General features: G+C 41.7%; 1 protein-coding gene across 2 annotated transcripts in view; it reads right to left on the bottom strand.

The window, feature by feature from the left end:
- Positions 1-17,534, bottom strand: part of otofa (otoferlin a) — a 397,912-nt gene that overhangs the window by 136,018 nt on the left and 244,360 nt on the right. For both annotated transcript variants that reach the window (XM_067983769.1, XM_067983768.1), the window contains 3 exons: positions 9,211-9,265; positions 4,188-4,319; positions 2,464-2,526 (listed from right to left, as the gene is read on the bottom strand). In XM_067983769.1, the coding sequence (XP_067839870.1) occupies positions 2,464-2,526; positions 4,188-4,319; positions 9,211-9,265 (250 nt within the window). The remainder of the gene's footprint in view (positions 1-2,463; positions 2,527-4,187; positions 4,320-9,210; positions 9,266-17,534) is intronic.

Here is a 17,534-nt window from a genome sequence, read left to right as displayed (position 1 = left end):
ATTGAACTTCATCCCCCGTTGCCTCCCACTGCCTTTTGGGTATATGTCTGGAGGGCCTCTTGCCAACCCCCCCCCCCCCGCAGATATAGGATGCCCCTCCTTCTGTCCACCTCTTGCACCAAGGCCTCTAGTGCATCAGCAGTGAGCCTTGGTGCACACACTCTCACAGGCCTGGTAAAACGCAGATTGGCAGATTGGTGAGGTCTGGCATGCAGATTGGAGGATGTGGGATTTAGTAGGGCGCAACCTTTATTCAATGTTTTAACATAACCTCATCACTTTGTAAACATAGGGACGGGACCTGTATCTGTGTTTTGCATGTATAATGTCTGATCTCTGTTCAGACTCCGTGCAGACAGCAGACTGTTATTTTCAGCAAATATCAGGTACCAGTTACCTTTAAGAGACTTTTAAGAGACAGCCTGCCTTTAAGAGATTGGGGCTCTCCCTGCTGGTGGAAAGTGCAAATTGCATTGAATCCTCGTGTCAACGCTGCTTGGGAACGTTGCTTGAAGGTAAGTCCTCAGGCCTCACGAAAGTCTCGTCCTGCCTGCGAAGGGGCCATTGGGTGTGGCATAATAGCGGATCGCGCTACCCCCGCCCAATAATAGGCCCTATCCAATTTTTTTTCCCCCCCTTAGTGTTTAAAAATAATTTACTTCCCATTCTTTAGTGAAAACTCCCTGCTAGATGCATCATTCATGGTTGAGAAGTGGGTAGGCTTTTGTGAACACTTCTCTGAAACTTTCCATAAGGAGATGCTCCAATTTGCCTTGGGATGATCTCATTCAATTAGATCATGGCTGATCTGTATCTTTTCCCACCTTCATTCCATATTCCTTAATACCCTTACCTAATAAAAATCTATCAATCTCAGTTTTAAAATTTTCAACTGACCCAGCCTCAACAGTTTTTTGGGGGAAGGTGTTCCAGATTTCCACTACCCTTTGTGTGAAGAGGTGCTTCCTGACATCACCCCTGAATGGCCTAGCTCTAATCATAAGGTTATGCCCCCTTGTTCTGGACTTCCCCCCTCACCCCCAGAGGAAATATTTTCTCTCTATCCATCCTATCAAATCTATCTCTCTATTCATCCTATCAAATCCTTTAATCATCTTAAAGACCTCAATTAGATCATCCCTTAATTTTCTGTACTCATGGGAACATTCTCAAGGGAACACAAACATATCATTGGAGGCTCTCAATACCAGACTCAAAACCCTGCTTCTGAGATGGAGGTCTTTGACTAAACTGTCAAGGATATACTCTCGAAGGTCTGCAGCTGAACAACGGCAGCTTTTGAACTCCAGTTAGAATTGTCTTCCCCCTTCCAGTTTATAGCCAGTTGTGGGAAAATTTAACCCTTCATTCTACACCACAATTTGCTGAATACTCTGAGTAAATATAGGAAGAATATTTGAAAGTAACACCATGGGCATGATTTTAACAGTGAAAAACAGGTGGGTTGGAGTTGGGGGTCATTCAAAATCGCAACCATTTCAGACCCACTTCCAAACCACTCATTTCCAGCTTTCACCGGGGCGGGACGAAGGGTGGGTGACCAACCCGCTCCCAGGAGGCGGGTTGGAACCTAAAACCTTTCAAGACGGCTTCGGGCCTCGATTTTTCCACAGTTTCCGATTTCAACCCTAGGGGGCTGGAATTCCTGGGCCTTCTCTTTCACGCCAGACCCAACAAGCCTACCTGCAGTGACCTCCCCCCCCCTCAACGATCGTGGGCCCCCAACCCCCGATCCCCAATTCCCCCCCAATGATCGTGGACCCCCGATCCCAACACGCCTCCCCCCGTGACTGACCACCCGATCCCTCCCCATGACTGATGACTCCCATGCCAACCCATGCTCTGTGCCAACCTAGGCCCCTGCACCAACCCATGCCCCCTGCCAACCCATGACCCCGTGCCAACCTATGCCCCTGTGCCAAACCATGCCCCTGTGCCAACCCAAGCCAACCCATGCCCACCCATGCCCCCTTGCCTCCCCCCCTTCCATACGAACAAAGACTTACCCGAACATGTCCTCTCCCTGGCTGGTCTCCCATCCGACTGAGACCAGCCTGTCAATCAGGATGACAAACCGACAAAAAAATATAAAAGACGTCCTTACGTCAAAATCGTAAGGACGTCCGGTAAACCTGTACTTCCGGGTTTCCTGTCTGCAATTTGACCCCTCCCACCCCCTTCCTGGCTTGGGGTCAAAATCATGCCCCACCAATCTTTATGTGACATATTGGGGGTGAATTTCTGGGGGCTTCTCCCACTCCGCTGCCGTAAATTCAGCGGAAACTCTGTTGGCCCCACTAGAAATTACAGTCATGGAGCAGCCCCGGGGAAGTTCACCCCATTATATGTTTTTGCAGTGGGATTTTGAAAAGGTCTTAATTTTTATCAAATTCTTTTCAAAACAAAGCACACAGTTATATAAGAATATGTAAATTTACTCACCGAGAGCTTGACTATTTTATCAAACATGACATCCGGAGATACATGAAAGTCAAAGACGAAGTACTGAAGATAACAAAATGGAAAACAGAGACTTTAGTAACTATCCAATCAGCATTCACTGAACGTTCAGTAGTTATTATCTATGATGTATTATCGACACAAAAGTGCATCAAAGGACATTAAACACTAATGAAGTCAATGCCACATATTTAGGTTTGGTGTAAGAACCTGAATTATTGGAAATTAGCAAGAATGTTTTAACTACAATTTACTCACAGAGACTACACCCCTTAAAATCTAATCTATTCCAAAGTGTATTTTTTGCAATAAAATTTGAATGACTTGTGAAACAAAACTGATTAGCTCAGAAAACAGCCTAGATTTTCCAATTAGTATTATTTTAATGTTATTTAAAATTAATAGGTTATCACCATATTAAAATAACAGCGATCGGAAGATCCAGGCCACAGAGCCATTTATTTTTTATTTCAAGGTAGACCAATGAAAACTTACATTAAGAGATGCAGTACTGTAACTGCTAACGCCGTTAATTTTTATTTGGCACGCGTGATCTTTAACAGTTGAACTTTTTTCTATTCATTCATGGGATGTGGGCATTGCTGGCGAGGCCAGCATTTGTTTCCCATCCTTAATTGTCCTTGTGAAGGTGGTGGTGAGCCGCCTTCTTGAACTGCTGCAGTGCGTGTGATGAAGGTTCTCCCACAGTGCTGTTAGGAACGACGATATATTTCCAAGTCGGGATGGTGTGTGACTTGGAGGGGAACGTGCAGGTGGTGTTGTTCCCATGTGCCTGCTGCCCATGTCCTTCTAGGTGGTAGAGGTCACGGGTTTGGGAGGTGCTGTCGAAGAAGCCTTGGCGAGTTGCTGCAGTGCATCCTGTAGATAGTACACACTGCAGCCACGGTGCGCCGGTGGTGAGGGGAGTGAATGTTTATGGTGGTGGAAGGGGTGCCAATCAAGCGGGCTGCTTTGTCCTGGATGGTGTTGAGCTTCTTGAGTGTTTTTGGAGCTGCACTCATCCAGGCAAGTGGAGAGTATTCCATCACACTCCTGACTTGTGCCTTGTAGATGGTGGAAAGGCTTTGGGGAGTCAGGAGGTGAGTCACTCGCCGCAGAATCACCAGCCTCTGACTTGCTCTTGTAGCCACAGTATTTATGTGGCTGGTCCAGTTAAGTTTCTGGTCAATGGTGACCCCCAGGATGTTGATGGTGGGGGATTCGGCGATGGTAATGCCGTTGAATGTCAAGGGGAGGTGGTTTGACTCTATAGTGATGATCTTCATTATATCTCAGTTATAGAAGGAGCAGACACTGATACTATTTTCCAGATGGGATTGTTTAAAGTTAAATTTTGTTAGCAAAACAAGCAGTGCCTTGAAGATATACCATGTGAAATATTAACATAAAAAGTGAAATTTCTGAAGGCACATTGTACCCATGGAATCATGCTTCAAATCTCTTTTTCTTTAAGAAGGAATGATGAACCAAAAGAATCATCTATCATTCTGATCATTATATCATGCTTTTGTAAACAAATCAAAAAACTCTACCAAATACTCGATGGAGATTTATCCCTTTAGTATGAAGAATGAATTGGAATCAAGTCTCTGGAAGAGTCAGTAGTTAATGGTTAACTTAAACACAATGATTTATGTGGGCACAAGTGACTGAGGAAGAGGATGTCAAGTGTATAAATACTCCACCTCATTGTAGTAGGGGCAGTTTGTTGATTCCTTCATACTTGTATATTTCTTGTCATCTCCGATCTCAACACAAACAACTGGATCCATGTTCAATCCTACTAGCTGCCTTGCTTCAATGATTGTAATACTCACCTTAAGTAAAAAGAAATGTAAAAAAATTCAGCTCAAGCACATTTTGTTACTTCATGCAATAGTAAGGCAAACTGCCATAGAAATACACTAACAGGACTAACTCTACCTCTGCAAATGACTGAAAACATAATTGTCTAAAATGACATTAAAATGGTCTTGTACAGCTGTCACACAGATTTTATTTTCTATTTTTATTTCCAATTTGCAAAATATTTCTCTTCATTCTACTACATACATTCTGCACTGTGAAACATCTTCTACTCTCCACCCCGGAGAGTAGACAGATCTTTATTAATGTTACCATTGAATATACTAGGGCTGAAATTCCTCAAGGGCTCTGCTGGTCTCCTGCTGTAACTCCGGGGGGAGACCAGTGGGACCCCCGGAAATTGGGGGAGACCCAAATGTACGGGTTTCTGCTGTTTCTGGGAGTTTATGATTTGCTTTGTAAAGGGCAGAATCTCTGCCCATCTTGTACAAGGCAATTGATGCCACTGCTCCAGTGGCTCAGGTGGGACCTAGCATTGCTGTGGCGGTTGCTACGTCCCCTGAAGTAAGGCATACAGGCCTTCACATGGGTGTTGTGGGCCCACTGGTGGAACAGGTTTCACTGCTGTACTGGAGTTGAAAATGGCATGGAGCCCTTCATGCCCCCTCCTGCATATGTTCATGAGACTCTCATATGCTTCCAGTAGGAGCTTCAGACACCCGCCCTAAGCCCAAACCAAAGATTGAGCAGGGAACCCGGCAGAACTAATTTTTGTACCTCTACCATCTCGTTGCCATCCAAAAGCAGGGCAATGGCAAGACAAAAGTTGTCCCCAGTGTTCCAATCTCTGGTTTGAACCTTTCTCCAATGTTCCCTTTGAGCAAGTGACTGGACCTTCTAATTGTTTCCTCCATCTGGTTCAACTGAGACCTAGAGAATCTCAGGATCAAACCCACTTACTGCCGTGTAGAATGACTTGATTTCCAATAAACACACTGCATTTCAATTGACCATTGTTAATAAAGAATATCTTGATTACAAGTTTGTTGAAATTGAATCTTTTATGAGTTTTTATTTATTTGATGGTGCTGAAATGGAACTCAAGGATTTTCAGGAGGGAAACTATAGTGCAGTTTCTTATGTTGGAAATAATCTAAGTAATGTCAACACTGAATATAAATAAAAACAATAAGCAAACAATGCTGATGCTGGAAATCTCAAATTAAAATAGCAAATGCTAGAAATACTCAGCGGGTCAGGCAGCATCTGTAGAGAGAACAGACAAGTTAATGTTTCAGGTGTGGACCCTATGTCAGGGCTGATTATAAATAGGTATGACCTGGCAGGTTTGCATACTTAGTTCTATATTAACATCTACATAGACACCTGTGTCAAAAGTAAACTGGTGATCTCCCAATGAATTCATTGCCATGTGAGAGACAATGATTTATATGTTTTGGACCCTGGCAACAAAAACCTCAGCAGGCTCAGAAGAGAGAAAAGCAGCTTGCATCAAACACATTCTGACATCAGGATGGGTTAGTTTGGGAAATTTCACAGTCATGGAGGTGCTAATGGAAATGCCTCCTATCAAATCTTCAGTGTCTATTCAGAGGCCAGAAAGCTTTTCCACCAGTTGATACCATACAGCAGCCACAGACCATCCATCAACACAATAAAATTAACTACCTCCACTACTGTTGCTGGTGAGTCTCCTATTGCCCACTAGCAGTACTAAGATTGTCACTTGTCTTATCTTCCCTCTACCCTGAATGAAGCACTGTCCTTCATTTCCTACTGTTATAGAGTCTAAGTTTTGTGTTGGAATAAGTCACCCCACACTCCAATTTGATCACACTACAGAAGACTTATCTTTGCAACAATGGCTTTGTATTGCTATCCTAGTTTGATGTAAGCACAGATGTTGATTTGACTATCGATCTGTACAACACATCTTCAGTTAATACAGAGATACTATACAATGCATATATATCTTACCAGATATGTTTTGAACATATGCAAATTAAAACGAAAGGTTGAAAGCAAACCGTAAAGTAAACATTGCAGACACGGGTCTTTATCTCACTGGATAACCAGCATGAGCTGTGCAGCAGTCACTCCTATTCTGGTGTGAGTAGATCATGAATCTTTCCTCTAAGCAGTTTCTTTCTATTTTAAATTTTATTATGTCGTTGTAATATGTTTAATTATTTCACAATACTCATTCTCATCATAAAACTGTTTTATGAAGATGTCATTGCTGTGAGAGCTTTATAGGTTTCATAATAATAATCCTTGAAACTTGTTTTAACCATGAAAAAAATCACCTCCTTTGATAAAAACTGATAAAACAAAATAATATGCCTCTGTAATTATATTACAGAAATCACTGTAATAAGAAATAAGGAGTAGGCCGTACGGCCCCTCAAACCTGCTACGCCATTCAATAAGATCATGGCTGATCTTCTACCTCAACTCCACTCATATCCCTTGATTCCTTTAGAATCCAAATATCTACCAATCTCAATCTTGAATATATTCAACGACTGAGCATCCACAGCCCTCTGGGGTACAGAATTCCAAAGATTCACAACCCTCTGGGTGAAGAAATTTTTCCTCATCTCGGTCCTAAATGGCCGCAATAAGGCTCTAGAGAGGATAAGAATGTTAGATTTCATAAAATGACTGAAGCAATGCTTTTGCCATTTTTATTGTTTAGGACTATGACATAATTGTCTATTGACATTTCCAAAACAGATTTGATGATTTTTTAAAATTGTAATTAAACACAAAGTAAATACTACACAGCTGATTCAACTGTATTGTTAATATCATCTCTTGGATGCATGACGGCCTTTATTAAGTACCTGAGAGACAAAAAACATTGAGAATATATATTTTTAAAAATTAAATTAACTGTATAATGCGTAGTTGAAGTGACATTTGCTGTTGCTAATACATGGCATTAACGTTAAATTAAGCAAGGATTTGAGCTAAAACATTCGTTTGCTAATAAAGTTTTTCATTAAACGTAATCAAATGTTTGTGTCCCAGGATTGTCTAATACATAAGATAATAGGTGAGAATTCAGCCCACAATGAAGCTCATGCCTCTAGTACCTCTTGAGTACCCTGCATGAGGTAAGGTCTCAGTCTGGCATCCAACTGCTATCACCTGTTGCATGAAAAGGTTTCTTTATGGTATTTGATTTTAATTTCCTTTTTACTGGCTTCTACTTATAATCTCTGGGCCTCTTGGGCCGCCTTATTGTAAATTAATACTCTTGATTTATTCCATTTAATCTATTTCATATTTTATGTAATTTAATTAGATCCCTCCTTAGCTTCCTTCTATCTGCGCTGTAGAAACGGAACTTTTTATAACCTTTCCTGACTGTTCACCCCCTCCCCTTACACTTGAAATAATTCATGTTTCTCTTTTCTTCATCAATGCTTGCACACCCCCTTTGTAGCATAACAACCAGAACGACATATGGTAGTCCAAATATTGTCTAACCAGTTCACTGTACAGCATAACTGGTTCAAGAAGAAGGCTCACCTATAGCTTAATGTAACTATGGATGGACAATAAATGTCACCTTGCTCGTGTCGCCCATATCCTGAGAACAAAATAAAAAGGCTATTCCACCGTTCTAGTTATGTATCAACATTTTATGACAGCTTTTTTTTATTGCTTCACTACATTGTCTAAACCATTACTCCCTTTGTGAGACTCACTTCACTAATACTATACCATTTTTTTTTTACTTTTGTTGCAGGTTATTTTAACCAATGTGCAATATTTTACAAACATCAGTAACCTTGGCTTCAACAGCTCTCCCTATTTCATCATCTGTAAATTTGAATCTGTCAGCTTCAAGTATGATGAAATGTACCAGCTATTGGCCGGACTAACAGAAGTAGTGTCTCAGGATGTCGGAATGTTTCCTTCCAAGGATGAAGTAAACTAAAAATACCCATCTCGCCTTGCTGTAGCTGTATTCGTTGTCCAAGACAGATGGCATTAATGACATTCAAGGGTTCCCCAGTCTTGCAACTAAACAAAGCTGTGCAAAGACAAGTAGGAGAAAAAGAACAGGCAGAAAATGGCAAATGAAACTATAATCTGATGACCATTCTCTCCTTTGGAGTGGGTGTTGACAAATAGTGAAATCCATAATCCTCAGATCTGAGGGATGCTGAACAATGACTAATAAATCGGAGTGAGCCAATGATGAGATGATTGGTTTCCCAACCAAGCACTCACAGGTTTGACTGAAAGGCCACCTATCTCTTCAGTCAATAGACAGCAATTGCATCAGTTTCATTAATTCAGTCCAGTGGAATGTTTAAGCTTTGTTGAGATTAGAGTCTGGTGGAAGAGGTTAATTACTTATTGGTCTTTCGGTAAGAAATTCACATCCCAGCCCAATTATACCTCCTAAGAAAAGTTGGAATTTGTTCTGAAAAATGCAAATAGAATCCTATACAACAAAATAAAAAATGAATAAGTGCAAATCATAGATTATTGCTGAGAAAAGGAAAAATATTTTGGAATGATTGACAAATATATAAATTCAGGTGATATCACATTTGATAATGAGTGGACGTGAATGCATAACGCAAAAGTAACAAAGGTACTAAACATATTAACAATAGCAGTTCTCTAGTACTCTGCATGAGAACTGTCAGCAGTTTTCAGAACAAATTCCAAATACTCCCAGTGGGTAGATTGGATTGGGCTGGTTTATGAGTTTCCTACAGAAAGTACATTTATGATAGAATGGGATTAAATCAACTATTTTCTTTAGTTTAAGTGAAAGGAATTCATCTTCATCTACCTTCCAATCAATCACAACCAGTCCAATGTTTTGAGCTTGTAAAGAAATCCTATGTGGCTTACTTGGTAATCCTGAGGTCGGCCTGCACTGGGTTCCATTTTGATATCAGGCTTTGATCTGTAAATAAATACAAAATAATTGAATTTTCGTAATGAGATGGGGAATAACAAGGCTCATTACTGCACTTTTCAGTAAAATTCATAACAGTTCTCTACAAGTCCAACTGGGACCAACTATTTCTTCTTGTGTACTCTGCAGCATTTCTTTGATAGGAAGCTGGGAGATGGTTTGTTTCAATTATGCCACTCCACTACTGGCCAACGAGCAGAACTCTTTGTAGTGGGTTAGGATCTTCCACAATCCTCCTCCATTTAACTGAACTTCTTCTTATGCTCAACCACTTCTCTTAACTCCACAGTCTTTTACTAGATTAAAGGTGTTGCTATGTGTACCCACATGGGTTCCAGGCATGACTGTAATTTTGTAGGATATGTCAAGCACTCCTTGCTCTAATCTGGCTTAGACCCTCTCATTAACCTCTTTCTCTGTTATATTCATGATTGTGTTGGCATTGATTCCTGTTTTTATGCCAATCTGAATAATCTTATTGACAAAGCTTTCCATTTCCACCTGTCCTTCACCTGTACGTGGTATATCTTTAACTCTTACCACCTTTTCCTGCACTTCTCTCTTTGTAGACTTTCCACAGGCATCTATATAACACTAAACTATTTGGATTATGTTTTTTCCATTTCCTTCTTGAAAAGACTTCATCCCTTCCTCAGTTTCTCCATCTCCATGGTATCTGCTCTGAAGACTCCATGTTTTTTACCATGGTTCTGAAATGTCCTTTTCCCTTAGTTGAGATTTTCTCTTGTCTATGGAGGACAGGCTCCTTGATCACATCTGCCCCATTTCCATGGCTGCCACTCCTACCCCCTCTACCTCCTCTTGCAACATTGTCAGGATCCCTTTGTCCTCATGTTCTATCCTACTAGTCTCCACATCTGTCAGATCATCTTGTGCCATTTCCGCCATCTGCAACATGATCCATCCCTCTCGTCCCCTCCCTGCTTTCTGGAATAGCTCCTTCTGTGATACCCCTTCACTCTTCTATTACCCCCACTTCTGACTGCTTTTCCCCTGGCACTTTTCCATGCAAATGTAACAGATACAACACCTCCCTGATTTGCCTCTTCCAACACCATTGTACAAAGCCCCAAACGCTCCTTCCATGTAAGAAAACAATTTATACATACTTTCCCCAATTAATATACTGCATCCATTGTTCATGGTGTGATATTCTCTATAGAGGGGAGATCAAACACAGATTAGGTGACCATATTACTGACTGCTTTTGCAAGCAAATTCCTGACTTCCCTGAGGCTTGCCATTTCAATACCTTCTCCCTTTCCCAAAGACTTTTCTGTCTTTGGTCTTCTGTACTGTTCTAATCAAGCTGAACTAGGTTTTGCCAACCCTCCAGGATTGTCCTCAGGTCTCCAGGAATTAATAGACTTCTGGACACTTCCATGAGCAACTCAGGAGAACAATCATAGGGGCATTAACAAAAATGTGTGTTGTTTTCATTGTCTTTAAACACTTTCATACATTAGTTATAAAAATATTGGAGTTGAGGGAAAAAGACTCCATGGCTGGGGGTGTGGTGGTGATGAGGGGCGGGGTGGAGGGGTTTGGAGGTGGGACATCATGTGATGGAACTTCCAGGAATACATCCAACCCTAAGCTCAACAAAAACTTCATCTCCTTAGCACTGTGTAACCCCTGGTAAGAACACTGACTTGATCAACTTCAGACTTCAGTTAATGTCTCCATTTTCCTGCCTGTTTCTCCCATTCACTTTCCCCTTCAGAACTGTTATTACCTCTTTTTAGTATTTTTACTACATGTTCACAGGCTAACTGAGCTGTTTCAGTCCCCTTTGCCTTTTTAATGGCCCTTCACTGTCTGATCTAGATGTTTTAAGATCCCTTTGTCTTACTTATGCATTTTCATTGCCTGACTGAAATGATCTTTTTAGATCATCCAATACTTTAATGCCTTTTCCCAGCATTTAAAAAAAATCTGTTCATAGGCTGTTAAACTCATCCATTGCTTCTTTATGATAATAATAATCATATACGGTTCCTAACTTTTGTCTGTTGCCTTCCTTCCCTCTTTGATTTGTTCAGTCCTAAAAAGGGACCTTCACAGTTTCAATTTCCAACATAGGATCTGCTCCCAGAATGTCTTTTCTCTTTTCAGATGTTGACAAACCTCTATGTATTTCCAAAATTCTGTATTTTTATTTCAGATTTCCAGCATTAGCAGTTCTTTTTATCTCTAAGTTGAATGATGTCAGTTTTTACTCCACTCCTCCAGTAAGATATTGCAGTGACCAGTTAATGTTGACATACTTGAATCTACATCTTCTGATTTGTGATGCCTCAGCATTGACAGTCCACTGCCTTTAACTAAGGAGGACTTTGTGGAGCTGATAATATGGACCAGGTGCACCCGTAGAAGAGTGAGATGATCTTGCACTATAATGTGAAGTCAGCTCATTGGTATATTATTGTGATGCACCCAAAACTTGCTGGGAGTGCACTAGGGTTAAGTGATGGGTTATCAGGCACCAGCAGCTCTTACAGGGCTGCTGTTCTGCTACTGAAGAGTAAAGAAATGGCTACAGCAAACGGTATGCATAGAATTGCTCCATTCAACGAAGCAGCTTTGGAGATCCTATTGCAGGAAGTTTATTCAGTCAGTGTAAGGGCACATATGCAGATAGCTCTTGTGCATTGGATGTTTTGGGCAAATAAGTAAGGGTGTTGTCTGTTGGAGTTTGGCTTAAGACTCATACTGAGTAACTGGTTGATTGTGCAGATATATCTCCAGGTTCTTACCCGGAGTAATCTTCTGTCTCTGGTTGCTCCTGCCTGTCTTCTTCTGCCTGCTCCACAGTAAGACCCCTTTATCATGTCAAGTTGTCTAAGGTGCAGCAGACAACAATAACTTTGAATACCTTGGCTGGTCTATAATGTAATAATCCCCCTGATTGGTCCAAGCATCTGAATTATTGTTTAAGCATACTGATGGTCTGCCCCATCAAAACCTAAGATAGCTACAAGAACCTCTTTATATCTCTCGACAGGTCTTGGAATTTGGAATTTAAATGAGAGATAACTTACTGGGAGCAGCGGAGGCAGGAGCGGACCTGATCAGGGCCCGGAGCGGCGGCAGGTAAATAAAGTGTGAGGAGAGAAGGTCAGAAGTCACTAGGAGCAGCGGAGGCAGGAGCGGACCTGATCGGGGCCCGGAGCGGCTGCAGGTAAATAAAGTGCGAGCAGAGAAGGTCAGAAGTCACTGGGAGTAGTGGAGGGATCGGAAAAAAGAATCAAGGGGTGACGTCACAGGACAGCAGGTAGGTGATTGGTTGGTGAGTATTACACCTTTTTTTTTCCTCTCTAAGTTAGGGCAGTGGGTTAAATTAAGAGCTGGGAGAATATAACTGCGATTACTTTATTAAATTAATAACTTAAACTAGATTAACAAATTAATTAATAAAACTATAAATAATCGATTGAATAAAAACTTAAAAAAAACTAATTAAATAAAACCAGGTTAGATAGGGATGGCAGTGCAGGTGGTGTGTCGTAACTGCAGCATGTGGGAGTTGGTGGAGAGCAGCGTGATCCCCAGCAACCACATCTGCAGTCAGTGTCTGCAGCTCGAGGAACTTTGGCTCAGAGTTGTTGAGCTGGAGTCCGAGCTGCAGACATTGCAATGCATCCGGGAGGGGGAAGAGTTATCTGGACTCTTTGATCCAGGAGACAGCGACACCCCTTAGGTTAGGTAGTAGTTTAGAGTTAGTCAATGGTCAGGGATAGGCGGGTGTGACTGCGAGTCAGGCAGATATGGGGACCCAAGATATAGTGATGGAGGAGCATCAGCCTTTGATCTTGTCTACCAGGTACGAAATACTTGCTATCTGTATGGATGTGAACAAAGACTGCAGGGAGGATCGGCATACTGACCAAGGCAGTGTGGTACAGGGGGCCAATCAAGTGGGGGGAGTGAAAAGGAATGTGGTGGTGGTAGGGGATAGTATAGTCAGGGGGATTGATACTGTTCTCTGCAGCCGAGACTGAGAGTCCCGAAGGCTGTGTTGCCTGCCTGGTGCCAGGGTTAAGGACATCTCCTCATGGCTGGAAAAGAACTTGGAGCATGAGGGGAAGGATCCAGTGGTCGTGGTCTAGGTTGGGACCAATGGCATAGGTAGAACTAAGAATGAGGTTCTGTTGAGGGAGTTCAAGGAGCTCAGGTTTAAATTAATAAGCAGAACCTCAAAAGGTAATAATCTCTGGATTACTACTTGAGCTGCGCGCAAATTGGCATAGGGTCAAGCAGATCGGAGAGTTAAATGAGTGGCTCAAAGAGTGGTGTGGGAGACAGGGGTTTCGATTCATGGGGCACTGGCATCAGTATTGGGGAAGGAGGGAGCTGTTCCGTTGGGACAGGCTCCACTTAAACCGGGCTGGGACCAGCGTCCTGGCGAATTGAATAACTAGGGCTGTAGATAGGGCTTTAAGCTAAAAGGGAGGGGGGGTGTTCAGATGAAGGGAAATTTATAAATCTAAAGAGAAAAGCCAAGACAATAGAGCAGTGTAGTGATTTGGGTAAAGATAAGCAGGGTGTGACAGGAACTGACAGGGAGTCTAACAGAAACAGTGCATCAACGAATAAGGTCAAAGCAGGGAATAATGGTAGAAAGTTAAAATAAAAGGCTCTTTATCTGAAGCATTTGTAATAAGATAGACGAATTAGCACAAATAGAGATAAATGGGTTTGATCTAATAGCCATTACAGAGGCATAGTTGCAGGGTGACCAAGGTTGGGAACTAAATATTCCAGGGTACTTGATGTTTCAGAAAGACAGGCAGAATATAAAAGGAGGGGGGTAGCTCTGATAATAATGGATGACATAAGGACAGTAGTAAGAAAGGATCTTGGCTCGGAAGATCAGGAAGTAGAATCAGTATGGGTGGAGATAAATAACAAGGGGCAGAAAACACTGGTGGGAGTAGTTTATAGGCTCCCTCACAGTAGCTATACTGTTGGACAGAGTATTAATCAAGAAATATTAGGAGCTTGTAACAAAGGTAATGCAATAATTGTGGGGGCCTTTAATCTTCATATAGACTGGGCAAATCAAATTGGCAAAGGTAGTCTGGAGGACAAGTTCATGGAATGCATTTGAGATAGCTTCCGAGAACAATACACCATGGAACCAACCAGGGAACAGGCTATTTTAGATCTTGTATTGTGCAATGAGACAGGGTTAATTAGTAATCTCATTGTAAAGGATCCTCTGGGGAAGAGTGATCATAATATGATAGAATTTCAAATTGAGTTTGAGAGTGAAATATTTGAGTCCAAAACTAGAGTCTTAAACTTAAATAAAGCCGATTATATAGGTATGAGTGGCGAGTTGGTTAAGATAGATTGCAAAATTAGATTAAAAGATATGATGGTAGATAAGCAGTGGCAGACATTTAAAGAAATATTTCAAAATTCTCAATGAATATACATTCCGCTGAGAAATAAAAACTCCACGAGAAAAGTGATCCATCTGTGGCTAACTAAAGAAGTTAAGGATGGTATTAGATTAAAAGAAGAGGCCTATAATGTTGCGAAGAAGAGCAGTAAGACTGAGAGTTTTGGAAACCAACAAAGGACGACCAAAGAATTGATAAAAAGGGAGAAAATAAAATATGAGAGTAAACTAGCAAGAAATATAAAAACAGATTGTATGATTCTACAAGTATGTAAAAAGGAAGAGAGTAGCAAAAGTAAATGTTGGTCCCTTGGAGGCTGAGACAGGAGAAATAATAATGGGGAATAAGGAAATGGCAGAGATGGTAAACAAATATTTGTATCTGTCTTCACAGTAGAAGACACAAAAAGCATCCCAAAAATAATGGGGAACAAAGGGGATAATGAGAGTGAGGAACTTAAAGCAATTAATATCAGTAGAGAAAAAGAACTAGAGAAACTAATGGGACTAAACGCCAACAAATCCCCTGGACCTGATGGCCTACATCCTAGGGTTCTAAAAGAATTGGCTATAGAAATAACGGATGCATTGGTTGTGATCTTCCAAAATTCCCTAAATTCTATAATGGTCCCAGCAGATTGGAAGGTAACAAATGTAACACCGCTATTCAAGAAAGGAGGGAAAGAGAAAATAGGGAACTACAGGCCAATTATCATGACATCAGTCATCGGGAAAATGCTGGATCCAATATTAAAGAAGTGGTAACAGGGTACTTAGAAAATCATAATATGATTAGGCAGAGTTAACATGATTTTATGAAAGGGAAATTGCATTTAAAAAATGTATTAGAGTTCTTTGAGGATGTAACTAGCAGACTAGATAAAGGGGAACCAGTGGTATATTTGGATTTTCAAAAGGCATTCGATAAGGTGCCACATAAAAAGTTGCTATGCAAGATAAGGGCTCACGGGGTTGGGGGTAATATATTAGCATGGATAGAGGATTGGTTAACGGACTGAAAACAGAGCGTAGGGATAAATGAGTAGGCAGGCTGTAGCTAGTGGGATGCTGCAAGGATCAGTGCTTGGGCCTCAGCTATTTACAATCTATATTAATGACTTAGATGAAGGGACCGAGTATAATGTATCCAAGTTTGCTGACGATACAAAGGTAGGTGGGAAAGTAAGCAGTGAGGAGGACACAAGGAGTCTGCAAAGGGATTATAGACAGGTTAAGTGAGTGGGCAAGAAGGTGGCAGATGGAGTATAATGTGGGGAAAAGTGAGATTATTCACTTTGGTAGGAAGAATAGAAAAGCAGAATATTTTTAAATGGTGAGAAACTATTAAATGTTGATGGTCAGAGAGATTTGTGTGTCCTCGTACAAGAAACACAGAAAGTTAGCATGCAGGTCCAGCAAGCAATTAGGAAGACAAATGGCATGTTGGTCTTTATTGCAAAGGGGTTGGACGGCAAGAGTAAAGAAGTTTTGCTACAATTGTACAGGGCTTTGGTGAGACAACACCTGGCGCACTTATCTAAGGAAGGATATATTTGCCTTGGAGGCGGTACAGAGAAGGTTCGCTAGATTGATTCTTGGGATGAGAGGATTGTCCTATGATGAGAGATTGAGTAGAATGGGCCCATATCCTCTGGAGTTTAGAAGAATGAGAGGGGATCTCTTTGAAACATATAACATTCTGAGGGGGCTCGACAGGGCAGATGCTGAGAGGTTGTTTCTCCTGGCTCGAGAGTCTAGAACTATGGGGCATTGTCTCAGGATAAGGGGTTGGCCATTTAAGACTGAGATGAGGAGGAATTTCTTCACCCAGGGGATTGTGAATCTTTGGAATTCTCTACCCCAGAGGGCTATGGATGCTGAGTTGTTGAATGTATTCAAGGCTGAGATGGATAGACTTTTGGACTCAAGGGGAATCAAGTGATATGGGGATCGGGCAGGAAAGTGGAGTTAAGGTCAAAGATCAGCCATGATCTTATTGAATGGCGGAGCAGGCTCGAGGGGCTGTATGTCCTACTCATGCTCCTATTTCTTATGTTCTTATGAAAAGGAACCCTGGCTGCAATGGATAGCCTTGGTCCCCAGCAGCCATCCATGGATTGATGTAAAGTGAATAAATCATGGCAACTGTCTGGAACTGGGCATTAACTTGCACGATTCTGTACCGATGATTTTAGATCAGCTACACACTCATGGGCTGGAAACCATTTGTGTTTGTGAAGGGGGTGGCTCTGGGGATAGAGGCACGTATAACCGCATGTGTGTCATCAACAATTTTCTTCACTTTAGGAAATATAGCCAGGGCTTTCTTTTCTTGCTGCCTGTTTTCCATGAAGAAATTGATGAAGTCAGCATCCCGGTCAAACAAGGCAGCTGGGCTTTACATAATGCAACGGTGCACTGCAGATTGGTCGCTGTGACACGTATCTCTTGCGGTTGCTCATAAGGGTCCACTGGCATAAATGTTCAATGAATAAGTTACCTTCACAGCCACTGACAAAGCTGCCCCTGTCCTGGAAATGTTTTTTTTGCTCTGGCTGCAGGGAACAGCAATATTTTGTTACCGCCTCCTTGTAGAACCATAGGGCTGATTTTTCGTAACTTTGCACCTGGGAACACCTATTCTCTGGGCACAAAGGTCAAGAAAAAAGGAACGGCGACCCATAATGTTCAGAATCTGCCTCCTTTATGTTGCCCTGAGACTTCTGAGGCTTCCTCTAACTGGCGGAACAGGACCTGTGCCGCTTGGATGGAATGGAAATGAGCCGGGAGGAGGCATTCCCAGCCCTCCCGCCTTATCTTCCAATGCTT

This window comes from Heptranchias perlo, chromosome 5 (genome assembly GCF_035084215.1).
Source record: "Heptranchias perlo isolate sHepPer1 chromosome 5, sHepPer1.hap1, whole genome shotgun sequence".
Lineage (NCBI taxonomy): Eukaryota > Metazoa > Chordata > Chondrichthyes > Hexanchiformes > Hexanchidae > Heptranchias > Heptranchias perlo.
The sequence above is the reverse complement of the archived record's forward strand: the minus strand, read 5'-3'. Positions and strand labels throughout refer to the sequence as shown.